The 26,551-nt window shown below is 48.4% G+C and overlaps 1 protein-coding gene across 1 annotated transcript in view; it reads right to left on the bottom strand.

The window, feature by feature from the left end:
• Positions 1-26,551, bottom strand: part of nbeaa (neurobeachin a) — a 134,350-nt gene that overhangs the window by 52,567 nt on the left and 55,232 nt on the right. Inside the window, exons 9-15 of the mRNA XM_056284328.1 lie at positions 18,139-18,336; positions 13,487-13,620; positions 13,023-13,131; positions 12,052-12,204; positions 8,997-9,165; positions 1,315-1,399; positions 803-901 (exon numbers count right to left, since the gene is read on the bottom strand). Of these exons, the coding sequence (XP_056140303.1) occupies positions 803-901; positions 1,315-1,399; positions 8,997-9,165; positions 12,052-12,204; positions 13,023-13,131; positions 13,487-13,620; positions 18,139-18,336 (947 nt within the window). The remainder of the gene's footprint in view (positions 1-802; positions 902-1,314; positions 1,400-8,996; positions 9,166-12,051; positions 12,205-13,022; positions 13,132-13,486; positions 13,621-18,138; positions 18,337-26,551) is intronic.

The raw sequence follows: 26,551 nt of genomic DNA, 5'->3' as shown, positions 1-26,551 counted from the left end.
TCCTCTCTCTCTCTCTCTCTCTCTCTCTCTCTCTCTCTCTCTCTCTCTCTCTCTCTCTCTCTCTCTCTCCTCTCTCTCTCTCTCTCTCTCTCTCAATCCATTTCACTCTCTTTCTCTCGATACCCACTCCAATTCTCTCTCTCTCTCTCTCTCTCTCTCTCTCTCTCTCTCTCTCTCTCTCTCTCTCTCTCTCTCTCTCTCTCTCTCTCTCTCTCTCTCTCAATCCATTTCACTCTCTTTCTCTTGATACCCACTCCAATTCTCTCTCTCTCTCTCTCTCTCTCTCTCTCTCTCTCTCTCTCTCTCTCTCTCTCTCTCTCTCTCTCTCTCTCACACACACACACACACAATCCATTTTCACTCTTTCTCTCTATACCTACTCCATTTCTCTCACTCTCTCTCTATTGCTCCATCGCTCATTTCTCTCTCTCACAATCCATTTTCACTCTTTCTCTCTCTATGCCAACTCTCTCTCTCTCTCTCTCCCTCTCTCTCTCTTTTCTCTCGCTATACCCACGGGCCCTCTCTCTCTCTTTTCTCTTTCGCTCTCACAATCCTTTTCACTCTTTCTCTCTCTATGCCCACTCTCTCTGTCTCTTTTCCCTGTCTATACCCACTCTCTTGCTCTCGCTCTCCCTTTTCTCTCTCTCTCACAACACATTTTTCACTCTTTCTCTCTCTACACCCCACTGGCTCTCTCTCTCTTTTCTCTCTCTCACAATCCTTTCTCTCTCTATACCCACTGGCTCTCTAACCACACACACACACACACACACACACACACACACACACACACACACACAGAGTGCACAGGTAAGCCAGGAGTGAGTGTTTTACCTCGTGCATGGTCAGTAGGTAGTTCAGGATGCTCTGTAACTCGTCCTCCTTCACACCCCCGGTCCTGGAAAACACCGGAACAACGTCTCTACACGATGTTCTGTGGTCCGCTATTGTTGTTACATCTTATTAACCTCTGCTGACTCCCATTAATTCTGTCTCTAGTTAATGCCTCACAGGGAGTAGGCACACCTCCTCCACACACACACACACACACACACACACACACACACACACACACACACACACACACACACACACACACACACAAGGAGTCCCACAGATAAAGGCCACTGTGCTCTTCTGGAGTGCAGATCCATAATGCAATTCTCCCTACACAGCATTTCAGATTAGGCCTGCTCTCCCCGGGGTGGTTAAGAGACAACCCTCGAGAAGAGAAAAGGGGATTTAGTTTATCCAAAGAGCCTATTCCTGCTATATTACCAGGACGACGGCAATGATAAGAAGTCAGCGTACAGTACCTTTAAGATGAGCTGTTTGAGGAAGAGCAGCATGAAGGCTCTGAGCGAGATGATCTCTTTTTGAGACGGCCGTGGTCCATCTGCGGACGGACACGCACACACACGCACACACACGCACACACACACACACACACACACACACACACACACACAAGCACACGCACACACACACACACAGCTTTGAATCGGTTTGAAATATCTGGCAGCCTTTTAGCGGGTGACACAATAACGGTGGTTTACTGCGAGATTGGATTTTCGACGCCTCTTGGAGAGTCACCGAGATCCCCGTGTTTTATTAAGACGTCATGTTTCTGTCTCTAATGTCACTTTTTATTTTTTCATACCGACGCTCAGCTTTGAATCTAAACCTAGACAGCATACCTTCAAGGACTGCAATTTCGTCTCCGAAGATAGAGCGAGTCCTTTTGCAATCATTTTATTTGTTTATTTTTTGAAAGAAAAGCAACTCTATGAGTGGATGTGTGACATTTCTATTGACGCGGTTGTGCTTCATGGCTTTCTGGAGTTCTGTTGACGTCAGATACACTCAAGAGTCCAAAAGTCCAGGACTTCGGTACTGATGAAGGTATCGACAAGCATCAGACTCACGGAGCAGCATCAGCATCAATGTAATCCTCAATATAGCCAACTACTCCCAAGTACCCGTCCATCTGACAACCCTGATGTGCCCCCCCCACCCCCCCAATTGTATCCGGCCAATTACCCCAGTCTTCTGAGGTCACTGCTCCACCCCCTCTGCCGATCCGGAGAGGGCTGCAGACTACCACATGCCTCCTTCGGCACATGCGGAGTCGCCAGCTGCTTCTTTTCACCTGAAGGTGAGGAGTTTTGCCGGGGGGACGTAGCACGTGGGAGGATCACACTCCCCCCGCCCCCTTGAACAGGCGCCCCGACCGACCAGAGGAGGCGTTAGCGCGGCGACCGGGACACATACCCACATGCGGTTTCCCACCCAAGTGTGTCTGTAGAGATGCCCGACCAAGCCGGAGGTAACACGGGGATTCGAACCGGCGATCCCCGTGTTGGTAGGCCAACGGCATAGACCGCTACACTATCCGGACGCCCTCCCTGATGTGCTTTTCAGACTCGCCCGCCATCTTCCTAAACAACAACAACAAATCTACAGATGGTATAAACAAACATAATTCATACACAATATAACCTGCAGGACATCCTTCATTTAATAGTACACGTCGTAGTCCAAAGAGAGCTTGTTAAAGTCGCACTCCGATTTTTAGAGAGGGAGGACGAGGATGGTCGTAATACTCCAAACCGATATTTGAGTCGTGTCTGCTTAGCAAGCTCAGTCAAGCAGAGCGAAAGTTGGGGGAGTGCGGAGGAGGGGAGGACGGTGGGGCTTGTTTGAAGACATGGACCTTCCCTCTCCATCTCCGTCACGCTGGGCTGACTTTGATTCATATCAAATATATAATGGTCAAATACGGGGAGTGCCGGAGAGAGGTGAAGAAGAGAGTGCAGGCAGGGTGGAGTGGGTGGAGGAGAGTGTCAGGAGTGATTTGCGACAGAAGGGGACCAGCAAGAGCTAAAGGGGAGGTTTACAAGATGGTAGTGAGACCAGCTATGTTGTATGGTTTGGAGACAGTGGCACTGACGAAAAGACAGGAGGTGGAGGTGGAGGTGGAGGTGGCAGAGTTGAAGATGCTAAGATTTTAATTGGGAGTGATGAAGAAGGACAGGATTAGGAACGAGTATATTAGAGGGACAGCTCAGGTTGGACGGTTTGGAGACAAAGCAAGAGAGACAAGATTGAGATGGCTTGGACATGTGTGGAGGAGAGATGCTGGGTATATTGGGAGAAGGATGCTGAATATGGAGCTGCCAGGGAAGAGGAGAAGAGGGAGGCCAAAGAGGAGGTGTATGGATGTGGTGAGGGAGGACATGCAGGTGGCTGGTGTGACAGAGGAAGATGCAGAGGACAGGAAGAGATGGAAACGGATGATCCGCTGTGGCGCCCCCTAATGGGAACAGCCGAAAGCAGTAGTAGTAGATATGTGTGTGTGTGTGTGTGTGTGTGTGTGTGCGTGACAGAGAGCGGGGGTGGGGGGTGGGGGGGGCATGTGTGGCAGTTTTGTGCTTACACACACTGTCCTGGAACTGTGATGTCCCAGGTTTGATCCCAGCAATTGCCCGGTGTCCCATTGAAAACAGTAAAACAATACTTCTATAAATGAATGAATGAATGAATGAATGAATGAATGAATGAATGAATGAACGAATGAATGAATGAATACGTATTTTAGGGTTCAACACACACCATCCATACACGACTCATCCAGACACTCTGCACAACAACGACACGTTTGGAGAAAAAATAAATAAATAAATAAATAAAAGAAAACCGAAATGTCCTGATGTGTGTGTGTGTGTCAGCACACACACCCACCCACAGACGATACTCAGCTCTGACAGTCTCTTACAGATATATCACCCGGTCTCGTCATGTTGTTCCACGCTGCAGGGACGGTGGCGCTCCCCGCCCCTCACGCTCTCTTGCACGTCACTGAGCTTCCAGTCAGATGTGTGTGGTTGTGCGTGCATGTCTGTCTGTGCACGTGCACGCATGTATTAGGTAAGCGCGTGCAAGTGGGTCATGCCACTTCTCTACTAAAGAGTCTTGTTTACTGAGGGCTTGAGTCAAGTCCACAATCCCCTGAGACGCCCCCTTTAGGTAACTTTGATTATATCGCCTGGCAAAAGAAACGAACTGTTTATTTCTGCTGGATAAAGACCGAGAGATCCCGTTTACCAGCATGCAGCAGTCTGGACGCGGCTGTTTGCTCTTTGCATACGCACACACCGTCCTAAACGTTGCCCGGAGAGCCAACAGGAAATGCCGGATGTAAGTCGGCCACATGCCAGACGGAGAAGGATTCCTCCCGACCGCCCAAACACCTTCGTGTCGTGTGTTGTCGGTGGCTGTGACACAGGTTCTCTCTCTTTAAGCGATCTGGCAATTATAACGCGGTACGTCGCGTCGACACAAAGCAGGCACTCGAACCGTCACGTAGTCCTTGGCTCGCGTGGCTCGGGCTGATCGCCGCCATTACCCGCAGCTCCACACGGAGCTCAGCGCCGGTGGCCAAGCCGCCCCTTCGACAAATGGAAAGAAGGCCAGACGGCGGTTTGATCAGGAATTCCAAGAGCTCCCTTTGATCCGTCAATCAAACCGGTCTGTTGTCACGGCAACGTGGGATGCGTACTGATAGCTGGCTGCAAGTTTTGGGCACAGAGAGAGAGAGGGGGGGGGGGGTTGATTAAACCAAATGCCTTTCTCAAGCCTTGCTCCGTGGCTAGAAGTGATTACTGTAACACTGATGTCTCTGCACATCCACGCCGGCTGCCGGTCTGACCGGTCTGACCGGTCTGACCCGTCTGACCCGTCTGACCGGTCTGACCCGTCTGACCGGTCTGACCCGTCTGACCGGTCTGACCGGTCCGACCGGTCTGACACACGTGTTGACAGCTCACACGTTTTGACGTTTGTGTCGGTTCTGCCTGCTGTAATATTGTAATTGCGTAAAATGATATAAATTCGATGTGCTTTTACAAACATGAGGAATGTACTGAGAGGTTGTTTCTCACAGGAAAAATGAGAGTTGGCGGCGTCCGCGTGGCGTGGCGTGGCGTGGCGGTCTATTCCGTTGCCTTCCAACACGGGGCTCGCCGGTTCGAATCCCCATGTTGCCTCCGGCTTGGTCGGGCGCCCCCGCAGATACAATTGGCCGCGTCTGCGGGTGGGAAGCCGGATGCGGGTGTGTGTCCTGGGTCACTGCACTAGCGCCTCCTCTGGTCGGTCAGGGCGCCTGTTCAGGGGGGAGGGGGAACAGCATGATCCTCGCACATGCTACGTCCCCCTGGTGAAACTCCTCACTGTCAGGTGAAAGGAAGCGGCTGGCGACTCCACGTGTATCGGAGGATGCATGTGGTAGTCTGCAGCCCTCCCCGGATCGGGGGGGAGGGGCAGCGACCGGGATGGCTCGGAAAATAGGGTAATTGGCCAAGTACAATTGGGGAGAAAAAGGGGGGGAAACTACCCCCCCCCAAAAAAACGAGAGTTATGAGTATAACAACATTTCTATGGACTCTGGGTGATGGTCGGTTCTCGGTTCTCGGTTCGCTTCGAATCTTGGTGAGAAGAGTATAGGGACACACTCCACAATGACGAAGGGCCTGTATAGGGGGAGTTCCTATGTCACTCTTAGTCACACCGGACTGTTTGTGTTAACATTCAACCTGGACATGTATGTGAGACGGAAAGCATCCAGTGCCAGAAAAAAACGACAGCACCACAAGGAGAGAGAGGAAAACGCTCAACCACCACCACCAACCACCGCCACCTACCCCTGTCCAACCTGCACCAAAGTATGTGGATCAAAGATAGACCTCTACAGCCATCTGAAGACCCACAACTAGACAACCCAGCGGAGAGGACAGTCATACTAGCTTCGAGTGACCGCTAATGATGATGATGATGATGATGTTTGCAGCTAAGCAGAAAGAATCAGTCGATCCATTTCTTTGTTGTCTCAATGCCGAAATCAAACTCAAATTGTTCTTTGCATTGTGGGCAAGTCATAATCAATTTTAAAATGCATCTGATTTACTATAGGCAGTGTTTCCAGAATGTACTCATTTAAATAACAGAAGACGAATATATTACTGATTCGTTTACAGAAGATACTGTACACTACCATCTTCAGCCAGGGCCAACCATAAGGGGGGGGGCACTACAGGGGGCTACGGAGGCCAGCAATAATCATGTTCATCCTAAATATAAGATATGATAATGGAAATACTTGACACGGGTTGTGAACTGGCTAAACAGATGGACTTTAAGGACATTATTAACCATCCCGATACACTGGGATTTAATGTCCACTGATTGTGTCCTTACGTCATTTTTTTTTTTTTTTACTCTTTCCATTTTTCAGACCTGATTTTGCACGGCAGTAATAGCCACACACTGTGGGAGCAGCTGGCTAGCTAGCTAGCTAGCTAGCGTAGCAGTATGACCAAGTTTGAACCAGTCCGAATCAATGTCAAACCCCACTAAGAATACACATGACCCCTGGTTATTTTTTCACAACACGAATGAATTTATAATTAACTGCAATGCGGGCAAACAAAACACTCAGTTTAAATAAGCTCAACCGCGCCATCAGTTTTCAAAGGTTATATTAGATGGCCTGGCGGCCTGTCCAGGGTGTCTCCCCGCCTGCTGTCCAATGACTGCTGGGATAGGCGCCAGCAGCCCCGCGACCCTGAGAGCGGGATAAGCGGTTCGGATAATGGATGGATGGATATTAGAGCAAAAAGGGAAGAAAATTAGTTCCATATAATTCAGTTCAGTTTATAAAGTAAACATACTTCACTTCTGTTCACGCAACAAAAATAATCCACTCCGGGAATTCCCGGTTATCCAACAAACAAAACTCGAAACAAGGAAGTATTCCCAATTGCAGTTAAGTTCAGTTACTCACCAACAAAAACTCACAAACCCCCAGGAAAAAAGGCAAAAAACAAAACAAAAACAAATGGTCACCCGGCTTTCACCAACTCACGGTTACCACGGTGAGTGATTATCAGGCTGTGGTCAAGAGCTGTGGTCGGATCCTTGAGATGATGAGAGGCGATGGTTTTTCACAGGTATATGTGCGAATATATAATAAACACAGACATAACGGTGCAAAGGCCTGGGTAGGCTGATGAAGTGGAGGTCTAACTTCTTCCTGCTCTTTACCTGCTGGTATCAGTTGCCATACGGACTTGTGTGACTCATCATAAAGGAACATAAGGGGGCAGTCTTTCTGAAAGGGGGTAAATCAGAGCCATAACACTGGTTGACAGGCCTGGTGGGTGTGTGAAGGTGAGAGAAAACAGACTGACAGCCGGAAACATCCATCCCTCCATCCATTATCCAAACCGCTTATCCTTCCTCAGGGTCACAGGGATGCTGGAGTCTATCCCTGCAGTCACTGGGCGGCAGGCGGGGAGACACCCTGGACAGGCCGCCAGGCCATCACAGGGCCCCCACACAAACAAACACACACACACATTCACATCTAGGGACTATTTAGTATTGCTGATTCTCTGGACCGTGGGAGGAAACCGGAAGAAACCTACGCAGACACGGGGAGAACATGCAAACTCCACACAGAGGACGACCCGGGACGACCCGCAAGGTTGGACTACCCCGGGTCTCGAACCCAGGACCTTCTTGCTGTGAGGCGATCGTGCTAACCACTGCGCCACCGTGCCGTCAGCCGGAAACACATTTCTTAGTATTTATAACAACATAAATTGGCCATCGCCACACTAGCTAGTTACTGCATCGCGATGCCACGTCAGGTGTGTGTGTGTGTGTGTGTGTGGGGGGGGGACATTCACTGGCCCTTTTCACGGGCCCAGCCATTTCTGTGGGCCCGCCTGTCTGCAGCTAGTCTTTTGAAGATGTTGTATCTTTCCAAACGATATACATGTATACATTATTGCAACATTTGTTACCTGCTTCAGGTGACAATACAAGTAAACTGTAACGACAAATCAACTCATGAATTATTCACGGCCGCACTTGCAATCAGAATATTTAGGGGAACTGCTCTGAATACTACAAGTTTAGCGATTGTGTATTGTTAAGGACAACTACATGGTGAATGAGGCATTCAAGATTAGTAGGCCTTCAAAACACATCAATGGATGTCTGGGGGTGGCGTAGCGCTCTATTCTGTTGCCTACCAACACGGGGCTCGCCGGTTCGAATCCCCGTGTTACCTCCGGCTTGGTCGGGCGTCCCTGCAGACACAATTGGCCGTGTCTGCGGGTGGGGAGCCGGATGTGGGTGTGTGTCCTGGCCGCTGCACTAGCGCCTCCTCTGGTCAGTCGGGGCACCTGATCGGGGAGGGAGGGGGAAGCGGGCGTGATCCTCCCACGCGCTGCATCCCCCCTGGCGAAACCCCTCACCGTCAGGTGAAAAGAAGCGGCTGGCGACTCCACATGTACCGGAGGAGGCATGTGGTAGTCTGCAGCCCTCCCCGGATCGGCAGAGGGGGTGGAGCAGCGACCGGGACGGCTCGGAAGAGTTGACCAAGTACAATTGGGGAGAAAAAGGGGGAGAAAATAATAATAATAATAAATAAATAATAATAAAAAAAACACATCAAGAAATCCGAGTACACGGTGATAGTTTTCTGGACACATTCCTGCATTCACCCCGACGATCAACATTTTAAAAAGGCCGCCAGGAACGAGTGAAACACAACGACACCATCAACCCCATGACAGAGAGCCAACAAAACATGATATAGAATGAATGGAAGAGGACAGAGAGAGTACAGAGGAAGAGTTTCACACACACATACACAAGGACACGCACACAATAAGACGAAGCGGTGGAAGGACATTCTAGTTGGCTATAGATGAAAGGTTGGGACTGACGTCTTCTTATGTCTCCCCTGCTGTCCATTAGGATCCACTCATCACTCCCTTTTACTTCCCTCTCCCCTTCACCTTGCTTGTTTTTCCTCTCTCTCTCTCTCTCTCTAGACCTCTTAAGGTTTACAGTGTGTGCACGCTTCTATGTTTGCGTCCTCCCGGCGAGCGAGCGAGCGCGCTCGTCTCCCTGCGTGCAGTACATACCCAGGCCTTTGGGGGCGATGCCGCTGCACTCCAGAGGGTTGCTGGCCCAGTAGTAGTACTTGAGCGTGTGCATCAGCTGCAGGACGGTGCCCACACGGCGGATGGTGGTGTAGATGGTGGCGGTGCCGATGAACTCCGACGACAGGTACGTGTAGAGGGACAGCTGGACCTGTGTACACGCGGACGAACGCGCGCACACACACACACACACACACACAGACACACACATGGAGACGGGGAAAAAACAACAACCGTGAGACAGCTGTCGGGGAAACATCACGTCAACTGTGCAGGTTTGCTGGGTGTTCAAACAAAAAAGAGGGTTTTACTGGGAAATAGGAAGCTGCCGAGGGAGCGCGGAAAACCTCCCACTAGGGCATCCGGGTGGCGTGGCGGTCTATTCCGTTGCCTACCAACACGGGGATCGCCGGTTCGAATCCCCGTGTTACCTCCGGCTTGGTCGGGCGTCCCTACAGACACAATCGGCTGTGTCTGTGGATGGGAAGCGGGATGTGGGTACATATCGTCGTCGCTGCACTAGCGCCTCCTCTGGTTGGTCAGGGCGCCTGCTCGGGGGGGGGAATAGCGTGATCCTCCCACGTGCCATGTCCCCCCCGGCGAAACTCCTCACTGTCAGGTGAAAAGAAGCGGCTGGCGACTCCACATGTACGGGAGGAGGCATGTGGTAGTCCGCAGCCCTCCCCGGATGGGCAGAGGGGGGTGGAGCAGCGACCGGCACGGCTCGGGAAGACGGCGGGATACAATTGGGGAGAAAAAAATTCCAGAAAAAAAGAAGAAAAGAAAACCTCCCACTAGCAAAGCAGCCGTGTTCCTGTTGCTCCGCTGCTCAAAGCCGTCGAGCCTCACCTGAGGAAGCTCCCCTCCATTGAAACGGCTCCCTCCATCCCTTGGTCTCTCTCCGTCCTTCCCTCTGTTACTTTTCCCCGGTGTTTTTTCCTTTTTCTCCCGGCATTCCTCCGACCCACGGCTCCGACATTCCCTGCACCCGTGTTAAACTCTGCTGCACGCTCACAAATCTCCGAGCTCATTACGGGCGACCGCGACACCGAGGACCAGCCTTAATGAGGTAACTCTATATAAGTAGCTGGGATTAGCGAGGTGCGGCGCTCCTGGCGGCAAAACATCACAGCTCATCTGGATTGGATCGGGCACCGGCTGGATTAAATGGCCTTCATTACATTAGATTTATATTCACAGCGTTGAGATGATACCCCTCATCCAAAGCGATTTTAAAAACGAACGCACCGGTAGGGTAAGTAGGACTTCTTAGCTCGCCAACATCACAGGCAACCATTAACGCGGTACAGTCAGGGCCCGTTAGGCTCCTCCACCCGCGGCCTCGTCAAATGAAGGTTTGGTACGACAAGAGCGCCACGGGGAGGGACGGAGGAGCAATATCTTCTGTGAAAAGGAGAGAAGAATATGGAGGACTTGTGATTCAGATGCGGCTTAGGGGCGTCCGGGTGGCGTGGCGGTCTATTCCGTTGCCTTCCAACACGGGGATCGCCGGTTCGAATCCCCGTCTTACCTCCGGCTCGGTCGGGCGTCCCTACAGACGCAATTGGCCGTGACTGCGGGTGGGAGGCCGGATGTGGGTGCGTGTCCTGGTCGCTGCACTGGCGCCTCCTCTGCGCCTGTTCAGGGGGCGCCTGTTCAGGGGGGGGGGAGAGGGAGCTGGGGGGAATAGCGTGATCCTCCCACGCGCTACCTCCCCCCGGTGAAACTCCTCACCGTCAGGTGAAAAGAAGCGGCTGGTGACTCCACATGTATCGGAGGAGGCATGTGGTAGTCTGCAGCCCTCGGGGTGCAGCTCGGAAGGGGGGGGGGGTAATTGGCCAAGCACAACTGGGGAGAAAAAGGGAGGGGGGGGGGGGACAGAAACTTAGCATTCATGGCGATAACAGAGCTGGTGATGGTTTACTGTGAAGCAGACTGCACATGGCGAAGGAGACCTTGGAAACTCACAGCGGGAGACAGGATGGTGTAAGAAAACAGAAGACTAAATGAATAAAAGATGTTATTCTGGACTGCCGGCCACGAAGCACAACACACTTGTTCTCAGCCCGTCCTTATTATATCTTCTTCTCCTCAGCATTACCCTTTCTGTACTGCCGTTATATGCCGTTCGATCAATATTAAGTACACACTTCTTTCAATGCAAAGACACAATTAGATCGTGCCGCAGCCAAGCTCATTTCATTTATTTCAAGGTCACCCGCCACCCGAACCGTTTCTGGTTCGCGCTCTAAGATGAGAGCTGGAATCCTGACTTTCTTCCCGGGCTGCTGTGCTGCAGCAGCTGCCAGGTCGTGTTTCTCCCACGGAGAGCTCAGCGCGCCCCGGAGGCCAGCGCCGCCGCGCCCAGGAGCCAATCACATTCCGGGGTCAAGGGTGACGAGACAGGAAGCCACGAAGCGCTGAAAGCAACGGCGGTAACGGCTGACGGGCCCCCCGCGGGAATGGCGGGGGGAAGCGACGGGGGGGCGGGGGGGGGGGGGAGGAGGAGGAACCTCGAGACAACGCACCGCTCGCCTGCCCCGTGGTTTTTCCAAATGTCACTTTGTTTCCCCGTCACCGAGCGCTCCGTGCCTTCCCCGCGTGACGCGCCGACTCCTCCTCTGCTCCCCCGCTAGCTCCCGTTATTAACATGCCGTAAAGGGCACCGGCTCCTGGGAGGTCGTACGTCTGCTCCTCCCGGCTCTGTGTTCCTTATTCCCGCCCCAGTTGTCCTTCCCTGCGGGCAAGGCTCTTAACGTTCGCACACGCGCCCGGAAACAGCGTGCGGGAAATGAAATACCGCGGCGTTTCTTCCTCCCGCTCTTCCGCCCCTCTTTAATTCATGCCCAACAGTCCTTCATAAGCTCTGAACTTAACTCACCTCTCTCCACGGCTCTGACAAATACTTTCTGCTGTATTATTGCAACCATATCCTTCCTTTTTTTTTTTTTAGCAAGGGCATAGAAAAAAAAAAGCATACTCAGAGATGCACACAAACACACACAAACACACACACACACACACACACACACTCAACCTTGGCTGGGGTGTGTATCCAGATGGCCGCGTTGAAGAGGACATGGTCGCAGAGCTGTTTGAGAAGCGGTGCTCCGTGTGGCAAACCGTCCAGGTACTTGGCGAAGGACAGGAATTGCTCCAGCACCGCCCTGGTGATGTGAACCCGTGAAGACTGGGAAGAATGACAAGAGTTATTACGCACAACTTGCTGGACGCGGGCGGTCATATGACTCAGATGTTGTGTTGACATGATCCCTTTTGCCCTTATGAAATGTCAGGGTTGTGTTTTCATTTTTGATTTCTCCCCCCCTTTTTCTCCCCAATTGTACTTGGCCAATTACCCCCACTCTTCCGAGCCGTCCCGGTCGCTGCTCCACCCCCCCTCTGCCGATCCGGGGATCACGCTATCCCCCCCCCAGTCCCCCCCCCCCCTGCAGAACATGCGCCCCCGACCGACCAGAGGAGGCGCTGGTGCAGCGACCAGGACAAACCCACACGTCTGGTTTCCCACCTGCAGACACGGCCAATTGTGTCTGTAGGGACGCCCGACCAAGCCGGAGGCAACACGGGGACTCGAACCGGCGATCCCCGTGTTGGTAGGCAACAGAATAGACCGCTACACCACCCGGACGCTCTTGTATTTTCATCATTAATAGCAGTAATGGTAGTAACATTTGTAGTAGTACAGTGAGAGTAGAAGTAATTGCTGTATTAGCAGTAGCACAAACAGTAAAAGTAGTAACACTGGTCATAGTAGTAGTTGTAGTAGTGTCAGCAGCAGTACTGCAGTACCACCAGTGCCAGCAGGAGTGGTAGAAGTACATCATTTATCCACCGTTTACCAATATATGTATAAATATACCATGTATGAACATCACATATCACATGCAGAGCCCAGCTATTTTTTTCTGCAAAAATAAAAATGAAAATAAAAAACAAAACCAAACATGGGTAGGGAGCGTGCGAGGAGAGAAGGACATAAGTTCTCACCTTCTCTAACAGATATCCGATCACCAGGAATCCCTTCCCTCCGAGCATCTGCTCCTGCATGGCCACCGAGCTCTTCAACAGCTCCACCAAGAACGCCAGCAGAGTAGCACTGTAACACACACACACGATTACACACTGCTGTGCAACATGAAAATCTGACATTTATTCTTCTGTCGGTTTTGGGATATAGTCGCAACTGCCGGATGGCCGTCTGGCACATATTTCCCTTCTGTCATCTTTTCTCTGCATGCCTGATCTTCTATTTATCCATCCCTTCCTCTTCCTTCCTTCCTTTCCTCTATATTACTTTCCACGATCTTCTTCAATCTGTCTTTCATCATTCTCACTCGGGCCCCTATCCTCGTCTCCTCCCTCTCCTTGGGTAACCTCTTTCCTCTTGATCTTTTCTCCCCCGACTGCCGCTCTCCGTCCCCTCCCTCCATCTGCCTCGGCGTCCTGCTCACCAGACTGTTGTGTCCACGGTGCTGTCGTTCAGCTGCCTGTAGTCCAGCTGGGAGAAGAGGGGGAAAAGGACCTGGATGCCTCCTATGGAGTGGATGGCACTGTGGATGGAGTGGGTCACTATGGCCTTCACGTCCTGAGGAGTGGGGGGTGGGGGGGATTTAAAAAAAAAGTAACTTTTATTTTTCTTAAAAATACAATCATATTCAAATCACAAGCAAATAAATACATATTTAAAAATAAAAGTAAATCACATCAATTCTCCAGAAAAAAAAACAAGTTGGTTGTCCTCTACTGAGCACAACACATCCCCATGAGCCCAGATAACACTGAAGTGCTGGACATCTTTCATTTCTCTGTAATAATTGAAGTCGATCATTATCCTAGCTTTTAGAGAGAGACAGAGACAGAGAGCGAGAGAGAGAGACAGAGACAGAGTGAGAGACAGAGACAGAGAGAGAGACAGAGAGAGAGAGACAGAGCAAGAGAGTGACAGAGAGAGACACAGAGACACAGAGACAGAGAGAGAGACAGAGAGAGAGCAAGAGAGCGAGAGAGAGACACAGAGACACAGAGACAGACAGTGAGAGAGACAGAGACAGAGAGAGAGAGACAGAGCAAGAGAGCGACAGAGACAGAGACAGAGAGAGACACAGAGACACAGACAGACAGCAAGAGAGACACAGAGACAGACAGCGAGAGAGACAGAGAGAGACAGAGAGAGAGACAGAGAGAGACAGAGCAAGAGAGCGACAGAGAGAGACAGAGAGAGAGACAGAGCAAGAGAGCGAGAGAGAGAGACACAGAGACACAGGCTGACAGCAAGAGAGACACAGAGACAGACAGCGAGAGAGACAGAGAGAGAGACAGAGAGACAGAGCAAGAGAGCGACAGAGAGAGACAGAGAGAGAGACAGAGCAAGAGAGCGAGAGAGAGAGACACAGAGACACAGACAGACAGCGAGAGAGACACAGACAGACAGCGAGAGAGACACAGAGACAGACAGCGAGAGAGACAGAGAGAGAGACAGCAAGAGTGACACAGAGACAGACAGCGAGAGAGACAGAGAGAGACAGAGAGAGAGCGAGAGAGAGAGAGAGAGAGAGAGACAGAGAGAGAGAGACAGAGACAGACAGAGAGACAGAGAGAGAGACAGAGACAGACAGAGAGACAGAGAGAGAGACAGAGCAAGAGAGCGAGAGAGAGAGACACAGAGACAGACAGCGAGAGAGACACAGAGACAGACAGAGAGAGAGACAGAGAGAGAGACAGAGAGAGAGACAGAGCAAGAGAGCGACAGAGAGAGACGCAGAGACAGACAGAGACAAAGAGAGAGAGAAAGTGAGAGGGAGACTGACAGAGCGAGAGAGCGACAGAGACAAAGAGAGAAAGAGACAGAGACAGCGATAGAGAGAGCGAGCGAGAGAGAGACGGGCTGTTAGTCTGTCACAAAGAGACACACGCAGACATATCCACACACACAAAAAGGCACAACTGTCACCTCCCTAAAAGACTGGCACTCGCTGTCAACTGGAGCAGCGGGTCTGAGTTTTGGGAGGGGGGGGGGGTGAGTGAGATTTCTCCACTTTAAAATGTGCTCTTAGGGATGGACCGCTGTGGTGGTTAGGAAGGGCACAGATTCCCACATGCCTTCTCTAACACCGGCTGGAGCCACCCGACAGCTTCCTTTCACCTGCCAGCTGACGGCTTCCAAGCGGGGAAGTGACGCATGTGGAGACTCACAGGAACCTCAGCGCTGACTGGTCTGTGTATTAGCCCGCCCTAATTATAACCGCTATACTTAATCACAATTATTTGGTTTGATGGTCTGAGAAAGGGAAACATCTTTTTAACGCCGCTCACTTCATCTTGTCTCAACATCGTGACCATTTCAACCATCACAGACAGCGGAACGAAAATGAAGCGTATGGGTGCTACCAGTGTCCAGTGCTGTAAGTAACACAAGTTCAAGTCGTCTTCTTGTCGGCCTGTGAACACGCGTATCGGCGAACCCCGGGGTACCACGTGTACAGCTACTGTAGTGGATAGAGGATACCGAGAAACACGGCCCGTGTTCAGCTGCAGTAGAAGCGACATGAACTTTAGCCACTTTTTTGAGTCAATAAACCGAAATAAAAATGTTATGTAAAAGTAATGTAAAAAATACAAATAACAAAATATAGAAAATATAAATAAAAAATATACAAATAAATGAATCAAAATAATAAAAATGAAAAGAAAATGAACAAAAAAGAAAAAGAACATGAATAAAAGAACAATTTAACACAAAGGAAAACATTTAATTTTCAGTGGATAATTTAAAAATGAATATTATAAGGGCGTCCGGTAGCGTGGCGGTCTATTCCGTTGCCTTCCAACACGGGGATCGCCGGATCGAATCCCGGTATTACCGCCGGCTTGGTCCCTACAGACACAATTGGCCGTTTCTGCGGGCGGGAAGCCGGATTTGGGAATATGTCCTGGTCGACGCACTAGCGCCTCCTCTGGTCGGTCAGGGCGCCTGTTCGGAAGGGGAGAGGGAACTGGGGGAACAGTCTGATCCTCTCACACGCTACTTCCCCCCCGGTGAAACTCCTCACTGACAGGTGGAAAGCGGCTGGTGTGCATACAAGTATGTGTAGTACACATACTTCAAAACAAGTATGTGTTCTTGTATCGGAGGAGACATGTGGTAGTCTGCAGCCCTCCCCAGATCAGCAGAGGGGATGGGGCAGTGACTGGAACAGCTCAGAAGAGTGGGGTAATTGGCCAGATACAAATGGGATGAAAAGGGGGGGGGGCAAAAAAAAACCCAAAGAAAAGAATATTATGGTAGCAGGACACAAGACTGGAACTATGTAACATTGAATGTTCTGGAAAATGATGTCCTTTTTGACATTAGGCATAATGAATGATTTGAAAAGAGTCTGTAATCAACATGACACTGTGTCATAGGTGTGAGTCACAACTGCTGTGTGACTTCGCTGTGAGCAGAATCAGAATATTTTATTCATCCCCGGGGGAAACTGGGTCCTATTACTGACACTCACGCTCTAGTAAAGAAATACTGGAATCTAACAAGATACAAGTCTGCAATTGGAGGCAGGTCTCGCATTGACTGCATGTTTTCAGCTGAGTAGATAATGTTACACATCATATATACATCACAACCCTGACTGGACGCGTCACACCGACACTGTAAAATAGATGCTTTATGAGCGGTTCAACACAGCTGAAGTTAGCCGGTCTGAATCATGTTTTTAGCTAACCGACAACCCAGAGAAATAAGCTGACACATCAGAAACTTCTGCCTACAAAAGCGCTCTGTCTCAGCGCTCCCTCTCGTGTGACATTGCTTTTATACAACAGTTCTACAATCGCCATTTATTAGTTAGCAGTAATAAGCGACAACAGATTATGATTTGCTTGTTTATTTAATCATTTATTTAGCGCCGCCGGCAAATAGTTCCACAACTGCGCTCTTGAACTTGGACCGTTGCCAGGCAACCTGAACGCAAACATTTTCCTGCACAGCTTGCTACTTTGTATCGGTCTACACGTTACCGCTGGCTGGCTACTTTGTATCATTGTACATTAACCAGGGTGTTTCCATTTATTGTGCAGCCAGTGAAATAAGAGTCTGCTGACACTGACAGTCGCTTGGGTGGCCCGTGTGATTCCGATGAGCTCCATCGTTTCCTGCTGATATTGATAACGGCCGTTAATGTAGCCTAATTAACGGTTATTAATAGAACACCTGTGCGGCGGAGTGATACATATAGATACAAGTCCCAGTGCTGTTATACCGACTATCAGCACTCATTGAATATCAGCCTCTTGTCCAATCAAATGACTTGGTTGGAGCTAACTGTTGTATCATCATATTTAACTGTGCAGCCAGCCATACACTCGCAGAAGACCTTGACTAACAGATTGCAAGGACTGGCTACAACAAAAACTTTAAAGATCAATTTATCATAAGCGATTTTTGTTTTTTATTCACTTTTTCTTTTTTTTTTCTGAGAGTAACAACTTCCTTTAGACTGACAACTAAACTGTCCTGGTGGGATTAACCTCACCTCTGCAGTACACCAAACAGGGTAAAAAAAAACAAAACATTTTTTTGGGGGGGGGGATTTTCCCCCCCCTTTTTCTCCCCAATTGTACTTGGCCAATTACCCCACTCTTCCAAGCCGTCCCGGTCGTTGCTCCACCCCCTCTGCCGATCCGGGGAGGGCTGCAGACTACCACATGCCTCCTCCGACACGTGGAGTCGCCAGCCGCTTCTTTTCACCTGACATCGAGGAGTTTCGCCGGGGGGACGTAGCGCGTGGGAGGATCACGCTATTGCCCCCGAGTTCCCCCTCTCCCCTGAACAGGCGCCCCCGACCGACCAGAGGAGGTGCTAGTGCAGAGACCAGGACACACACCCACATCCGGCTTCCCACCCGCAGACACGGCCAATTGTGTCTGTAGGGACGCCCAGCCAAGCCGGGGGCGACACGGGGATTCGAACCGGAGATCCTCACGTCGGTAGGCAACGGGATAGACCGCCACGCCACCCGGACGCCCCGCGAATGTTCTTTAAACCAGACAAGACTTATTGGGTGACAAACGTTCACTCATCCACCTGGAGAAGTGAAGCGGGACCAACCTGAAGCATGAGTGCGTGTGGTGAATGGACGAAGATGGACGGGTTTTCCCTGGGGGACGACTCCAGGCAGAGCTGGGCGTCGGTGGCCTTGGCGTTGTAAGTGAAGGATATGGAGCTCGCCAGCTTGCCGTCGTACAGCACTTGTTTGTGGTGCTCGGCCAGGTGAATGTCGCTCTCCGACTTGAACTTAAAGGTGCTCTGTGGAAGACAGTCGAGAAAGGACAGAAAGAGAGATTTGGGGAAGGAGAGAGGAAAGAGAAAAAGGGAAATTCTGCTCAGATAACGGCGACAGGGTCTGGGTGACGGCGAGGGGCGGCAGGCTCTTCTGTGTCCGTGTGTGCAAGTTCAACACCCAAAATGGAGTCTGTCTGTGTAATTGCGCACATGAGCAGTGTGTAAACAACACAACATTATCTTAATGCTTAATGAACACGGCGCTAGCCAAGGCGCTAATTCAATTAGCCCCAGAATGTGAGAGCGAGCACACTTGTGTGGGCCAGATTCACTGCGCAGTCCAACTCATGTAAATCTACCAACTTCAAACACGGGCACGTGTGTACACATGCACACACACACGCACACACACACACACACACACAGCTGGGCTGAGTGGGATGAAAATGAATCTGAACAAATACTTCCAACAGGGACATAACCTTTCCTCGCTTCGTAACTTCATTTTAGAGTATTGAGAAATGCCAATAAACTTGTGAAAGTGTGTTTTGGGTACTAGGTGTGCGTGTGTGTGTGTGTGTGTGCGGGCCTCTATGTCTGGTTAAAAAAAATCTGCAAGATCAAATATCTCGCCGCCATCCTGATCCACACTTGTGCACCAAGGCAGATAAAAGGCCAAATACTTTCCTCTGCCACCCTTGGCAGCACCTCAAGGCGAGGGGCCTTCTCCCCTCTGAGCATCTGTGTCCCCTGGTGCCTTGCTCAGCCTGACTGTGCAGGAAAGCCCCGGGCTTCACACAGACCTGGAGGCCCATCTTGTTCCATATCTTTTATCCGAGGTCGGCTTTAGAAGGCGCGCCTTGAGCGATTCCAAACGTGCAGTAAAGCGCTGTGCGGCGCTGCAAAATGTTGCACTGCATGATGGAGAGAGCTCACAGAGCAACGCCCATGTACAGGATCTATATATCTCAAACGCAAAGATCAAAACCAAGGCTACTGTTATCTCATTTACCAATTCTTTGTCCTTCTTTCCAGAAGGGTTTTCGAAAAAAAAAAGCTAAATGAAGACCCACAAGCAGAGGGTCCAAAAATCACCTTTTTGGCTTACCTGCCAAGGTGGCTGGTAGGTGAAAAAATTGAATGGCCAGACAGATTTTTTTGCCAGCCCAAAAAGAATATATAAATTGCTTTTTAGTATATTGCAATTGGCTATTATTACTATTTAGCATGTCATGTTGGTCTCGTATGCGATTCTCAATGTTCGAGCAGTGTGCCGTTAGTAACGCTAACTGTATGCAGAAATACTAATTCAGCCGTTTCATTAAAGTGCAGCGCATCTGAATGAATAAAGTCATGGGTATTCGCCTTTAAGAGCAAGAAGGTTCATTTATGTAGGAGTTTGAGAACATAACAATTCTAGAGGAATACACCGTAACACATAAAAATAAGAGTCATAAGTTCAGATTAAAGGGCGACGCCGTCTGCGTTCTTTTCCGGGTTGTTCAGATGGAAACGCCTGTTCAGCCGTGAGCAAAAAGCAGTGACACGGGTTAGCGCTGATGGCTGACCCCCCCCCCACCACCACCACCACCACCGCCACTACCACACACATGCACACGCACACTTCGCTGATAGTGTAAGTGTGGACAGACATAAGTGTTAAAAGAAAGTGCAGAAACTTATATACGGGAGCTGAGAATATCCGTGCTTACAATGGTATTTTTTAACATTGTTATTTTGACATCAGGAATTGACTGTTCCTAATCTTGAGATAACAAAGCTCGTTTTCTCGAGATAACGAATGATTCAATTGGCGTGTCTGTATTTTCTTCCCAATTGTACTTGGCCAATTACCCCACCCTTCTGAGCCGTCCGGTCGCTGCTCCACCCCCTCTGCTGATCCAGGGAGGGCTGCTGACTACCACATGCCTCCTCCCATACATGTGGAGTCGCCAGCCGCTTCTTTTCACCTGACAGTGAGGAGTTTCACCAGGGGGACGTAGCGCGTGGGAGGGTAGCGCTATTCCCCCCAGCCCCCCCCGAACAGGCACCCCGACCAACCAGAGGAGGCTTTAGTGCGGCGACCAGGACACATACCCACATCCGGCTTCCCACCCGCAGACACGGCCAATTGTGTCTGTAGGGACGCCCGACCAAGCCGGAGGTTAACACTGGGATTCGAACCGGCGAGCCCCGCGTCGGTAGGCAACGGAATAGACCGCTACGCCACCCAGACCAAATAACAAATTCTGACACATCATTTGAAATTATGACCTTCACTTAAAAAATTATAGACAATCAACCAGTCGGCTGAGTAGTCAATAACAGATAATTACAGAAAAGCAACTGAGTAGAACCCAGTCAATACTAAACTGCATCACAGTGGCTGTGAGTTTGACTCATGTACTCAAAATAACACATCTCCATATGAATCAGGGTCTTCTGGAACTCACTGTAATCATATCACAGGCGAGTAACGAGGAAGGCTTCTATAATAAGATATAATGTGGTGAACCTGTTAACGAGATTCAACCAAACAAACGGCATCATTATAGAGCCTTTGATTGGCTAAAAACATAAACTAATTATTCATGCTTTTTTAAAAACTCATCTTTTGTTTCATTTTAAGTCTATCATTATAGAGAAATAACTGATTTATTCTGGCAGATGAGTCACTCTCGGGAATTATACCATGGGTGGAATTGCACCGCAGGAAATGTCTCTATTTCCGATGATGGTACACACCAAAGCACTGTTTTTGTTGTTCAGGCACAGAAAGATATCACATTTACAGCCCCTCCATCTGGAAACCCCTTTTGGACAAAGATTGCAATGGCCACACTTTGAGCCAAAGGTGGGCCAATGACCAATGTTGTTGTAACGCACATCGGCGGTAGGAGCTGCATCTCTTTTATACTTTTGTGGAACTTTTGCAGGTAACGGGGAGGACACTGGGCGGCCAACTCTGGCAGGGGCCTTGTCGATTGCTTGTAGGGTGTCACCAACTGATCTTCTGAATATATGGAGAGGCACAGGCTTTTCTTGCAGTGCCAGACAGCCTTTCTTGTAAGTGAGCCATCGGTTGGCGATTGAAAGATCAAAGATGTAGCAGAACAGCGGTAGGTACCATCGGCGTGACTACTTGTACAGATGGATGAGCATATCTGACAAGTCAATTCCCCCCATATTCTCATTGTATTCCTTGATGATTGCTGGACAAGGCACTGGAACCTTTCTCTTCTCTTCTTTGTTGTATCGCTGCACTGTACTGAGAGGCTGAAGACCACAAGTGCTGCTGATAAGGGTCACACACTTGTTATCATGCCAATTCACTGCTACTATTCCATCACATAGACACATAGTCAAAGGCTCCACAACCTTCCTGAGCCAGCTCTTTTTCAGTAGAGCTGTGCTTCGGTGGTACGTTTCCCTCTAACCGAGCCCAAATATTTCACGCCCACAGTGGCCTGCAAAAGCTTAACACTCATAAAGAAGTTATCAAAATAGACAACTTTTGAACCTGGATCCTGGAGAATGTAATCTGGATCATTGTCATCACTGAGATCCTCATACTCCAGGGTTCTCTGGCACTGCAGCTAACCTCTCCTCTCCTATGAGCGTGTCTATGTTCCCTCAGCCCTATGTTCCCTCAACCCTATCTTATTGGACTTACCTAAACGTTACTTAAACTACCTTAACCTGACTTAACCCGAACCTCGACCTAACCCTAACCCTAACCTTAACCCAACTCTTACCTTAACCTAACTTTAACCGATAGCTAACCTATGTGATAGCTAACCCGCAGGGTTGAGGGAACATAGGGCTACCTCCTTCTCCTCTACCCTTTCCTCTCCCATAAAACATGTGGATGTCCATGGCGACAAAAGAGAAACAGATGTCGTGGCTATGCAATCATTTCCCTAAATGATGATTGCAATTCAACAGGAAGTCATCGCCGTGACTCATCACTTTTTTAAAAATGGAACGGGCCCTTACATGACAACACTGTTAAAATATGGCATGTTTTCACATAATGTTTTGTGATATGAATGCAACTAAAAGACCTTTATCAATACGAAATGTTTATATAGACTTTTATGAATAAAGTACAGAAACTTCAAACACCATGATGATATCATCTCTCTTCATCATAACCCACAATTACCTTCAAATGACATATTAAGCACCTGGTTGAACATGTTTTTAAAAAATTCCTACACTTAAAGAGTTTTGGTCATTTTTAAAATCTTTTGCCATTTTACTTCTCTTTAGGGTCTCTACAGACAGAAACAGTGTCATTTTTCATATCCCTTACCTACAAAGTTCCTGCTGTAAACACAGACATATTTAGGCTACTTTTTGGCTTCTGCTCTCCCCCTCAGTATGCTGAAGGTAAAATGATCCTAAAATCAAAATGGATTCCTACAACATGGTTTGTGTCTAGGTGGTAACCCTAGATCTGTGAATTTGTGAAACTCTTGCACTAACTTCACCTCTACCTCAACCTAACCCTAACCTTAACCCAGCGCTTACCTTAACCTAACCTTAACCTAACCGACAGCTAACCCAAAACCTAATCTCAACCTGAACCTCACGCTTACTTTATTTTAACTCTCCGTCATCTGCAAATGTCAAGCCAAGTGCACATGTATGAGAGTGGGAGAGAGTTTCCCAAATCTAGGGGTTACCCTATAGACGTGACCCGTAACTTGACACTGGAGGTGGGGCTTGATGGGGATTGGTTAGAAAATGTACTAATGGGCTCTGGATAGAATGCAGCGTTTTAATTTTCTTGTGTGTGTTTAGAAAGTATGGTTGAGAAAACAATTAAAGGGATAAAAATAAAAAGGCAACGCAGTGACAGCTCCACCCCCCCCGTGCTCCTTTTTCCCCCTCCCCAATTGTACTTGGCCAATTACCCCACTCTTACGAGCCGTCCCGATCTCTGCCCCCCCCCCCCTGCCGACCCGGGTAGGGATGCAGACTACCACGTCTCCTCCGATACATGTGGAGTCACCAGCCGCTTCCTTTCACCTGACAGTGAGGAGTTTGACCAGGGGGGCGGAGCCATGGATGTATTATAGTACATCCAGACGTAGCACGTGGAAGGATCACGCTACTCCCCCCCAGTTCCCCCCCAACCGACCAGAGGAGGTGCTAGTGCAGCGACCGGGACACATACCCACATCCAGCTTCCCACCAGCAGACACGGCCAATTGTGTCTGTAGGGACACCAGACCAAGCCGGAGGTAATGCTGGGATTCGAACCAGCGATCCCCGTGTTGGCAGGCAACGGAATACACCGCCACGTCACATGGACGCCCCGTTTTTGAGACACCGATGTCCGGCTGTAGTTGGAGGCTCAGTCAGGTCTGTACTGTGAAAGAGTCGGCGGCAAACTCTTGTGTGATTGGTAATGGGTAAAGTTGTCCCGTCGGATATTAGTTACCCACCTCTTCTGCAGCTCTTTGTCTTTGGGAAAGGAGAAAACTGAGAACAGAGTTGAACCTAGACCAGGGTTTCTCAACCGGGGGTCCGCAGACCCCTACTGCTCCGTGGTGTAATTGCAAGGGGTCAGTGAAAATGAAATATCTTTAAAAAAAAGATCCTATCACATTTATAGAAATAGGATTATTTTACTCAAATGTGACTGAGACCTTTATCTACCTAAACTATAAAGGGTAACAGGACTTTTTTCTCTAATTACATCTGTTTCACAAGTGTAATTTATTGTATTTTAATAAGAGATCTCGCTCCCGTTTGCATTGTTAAAAGTTACTGCATAAAAATTCTGTTGTTACACATATCTGAAAGTTACTGAATACATATTCTGTTTTGGTACATATATCTGAAAGTTACTGAACACATATTCTGTTTTGTTACATATATCTGAAAGTTACTGAATACATATTCTGTTTTGTTACATATATCTGAAAGTTACTGAATACATATTCTGTTTTGTTACATATATCTGAAAGTTACTGCATAAGAATTCTGTTTTGTTAACTATATCTGAAAGTTACTGAATACATATTCTGTTTTGTTACATATATCTGAAAGTTACTGCATAAGAATTCTGTTTTGTTAACTATATCCAAGTTACAACTGAAAGCTCTTATTTTTGCCCCAAAGAGTGAATAAATGCTATAATGCAATTTAAAATGCAGTTTCTACTGTTTCTATCAAATTGCAACCCCCCTCCCCCAAGATCAGGTGGAGGGGTCCTCAGGGTAGATCACAAATACGCAGGGGGTCCAGGACCCCAAAAAGGTTGAGAACCACTGACCTAGCCGAAGCTGTACACAGTGGGACACAGCAGTAATGGCTGGTGCTCCTATCCTCTCGTCTTTATGTTAGTTTTTACACGTTTTGAGCTCACGGCATAAGATAACACAAACCTAAAACAAAGACGCTAATAAAACTAGACAAAAAGTAGTAAACTGGCGTAGTTTGTGATTTTATAGCTACGATATGTCTAGCTTTCCTATAATAACGTACAGCGCTACGCTCGGCGGAAGTTGTCAAAAGGGCTGAGATTTCACCGGAAATACGTCAGACTGCCGCGCATAGAGCCTATTACGTACTACGTGAATCTGTGGCTATAACGCCAAAACTGAGAGCGATAGATTATTTGACTCCGCAGAAAACAAAATTCTCTTTTAGTTTTCCAAGTACCCCAACTCTTCTCTTTTAATAGGATTTTAACATAACTTTGAATAATACGTTTGACAGATTGCCTCCAGGGGAGCCCTCTTCTTTTAACACAAGCTTCAAACTATTTATGGAGGAATTTGATCTTGTTAATGTATGGACTGGCGCCCTGTCCAGGGTGTCTCCCCGCCTGCTGCCCAATGACTGCTGGGATCGGCTCCAACATCACGTGACCCCAACTGGGATAAGCGGCTTGGTTAATGGATAGATGGATGGATGAATGAATGGAGAGGGAAAAAAATCCTAAGGATAGATGTTCCACTTGGAGCAACAGAACAGGATCTAGACAATCTCGCATCGATTTCTGGTTAATTTCCAATTCAATTGATAAAGATAATGTTACAGCCAATATCCTTACCACACCCCTCGCTGACCATAGAGCAATTCATATCAACATCCAATTATCTGTACCCCATAATACACTAGATAGATCTTCCTACTGGAAACTAAACAATTCATTGTTAGAACATGAAGTAGTTATAACAGAGATCAGTAAATTAATTACCCAGTTCTGGAATAAGGCAAAAATGGATACATCCTATGGCACTAACTGGGAGCTATTTAAGTTTGAGATAGGTACATTTTTAAGACGATAAGGGAGTTTTATTGCCGAATCTAGAAGGGCAGAGGAAGAAGAGGTGGTTACTAAAATCTCTTCATTTTATCAAAGGCCCCCTGACGACATCTCAGAGGAGGATAAGCTGAACCTGATGGACCTTCAGAATAAGTTGGATGGCATTTATCGACGGAAGGCAGAGGGAGCCTTTGTCAGATCCAAGAAGAGATGGCTAGAGGAAGGAGAGAAAAATTCTGCATACTTCTTTAGGCTGGAAAAATATCATTCATAAAATAATTACATTCATCAGCTAAATATTAATGGTGTCATCACTGACAATGCCAAATTAATCTCCAAATTCTGCTGTAACTTCTATAGTAACTTGTATAGTTCAAAGTATAATGAAGAGGCCACATCTTTATTTCTGAATTTAGTAAATGATTTGAAATCTATAGATACAACTGATAAAGATCACTGTGACACCCCTCTTAGCATAAAGGAGGTCACTGAATCTATTAACCTACTTAAGAACAATAAATCCCCTGGCACCGATGACATAGCTACAGAATTTTACAAATCTTTTCCAAGCCAGTTAGCCCAATTTCTGCTACAGGTTTTCTCAGAAAGCCTAGATAACAACACTCTTACGTCTAGTCTCACTCAGAGTCTGATTACATTGATTCCCAAGCCTAAAAAAAGACGTGCTTCTCATTGATAACTGGAGACCAATCTCTCTGCTAAACGATAATTATAAAATTATTGCTCTCATATTTGCAAAAGGCATTAAAGCAGTCCTAGACACAATTATCGATGAGACCCAGTCAGGCTTTATGAGATACAGACATATTTCTAACAATATCAGACTTGTCTTGGACATACTAGACTACTCTGAACTGATCTCTGAACATAGTTATATCCTCTTTTTGGATTTCCACAAGGCCTTTGATACAACAGAACCTCAATTCATCCTTA

Source organism: Lampris incognitus, chromosome 8, assembly GCF_029633865.1.
Source record: "Lampris incognitus isolate fLamInc1 chromosome 8, fLamInc1.hap2, whole genome shotgun sequence".
Taxonomy (NCBI): Eukaryota; Metazoa; Chordata; class Actinopteri; order Lampriformes; family Lampridae; genus Lampris; species Lampris incognitus.
The sequence above is the reverse complement of the archived record's forward strand: the minus strand, read 5'-3'. Positions and strand labels throughout refer to the sequence as shown.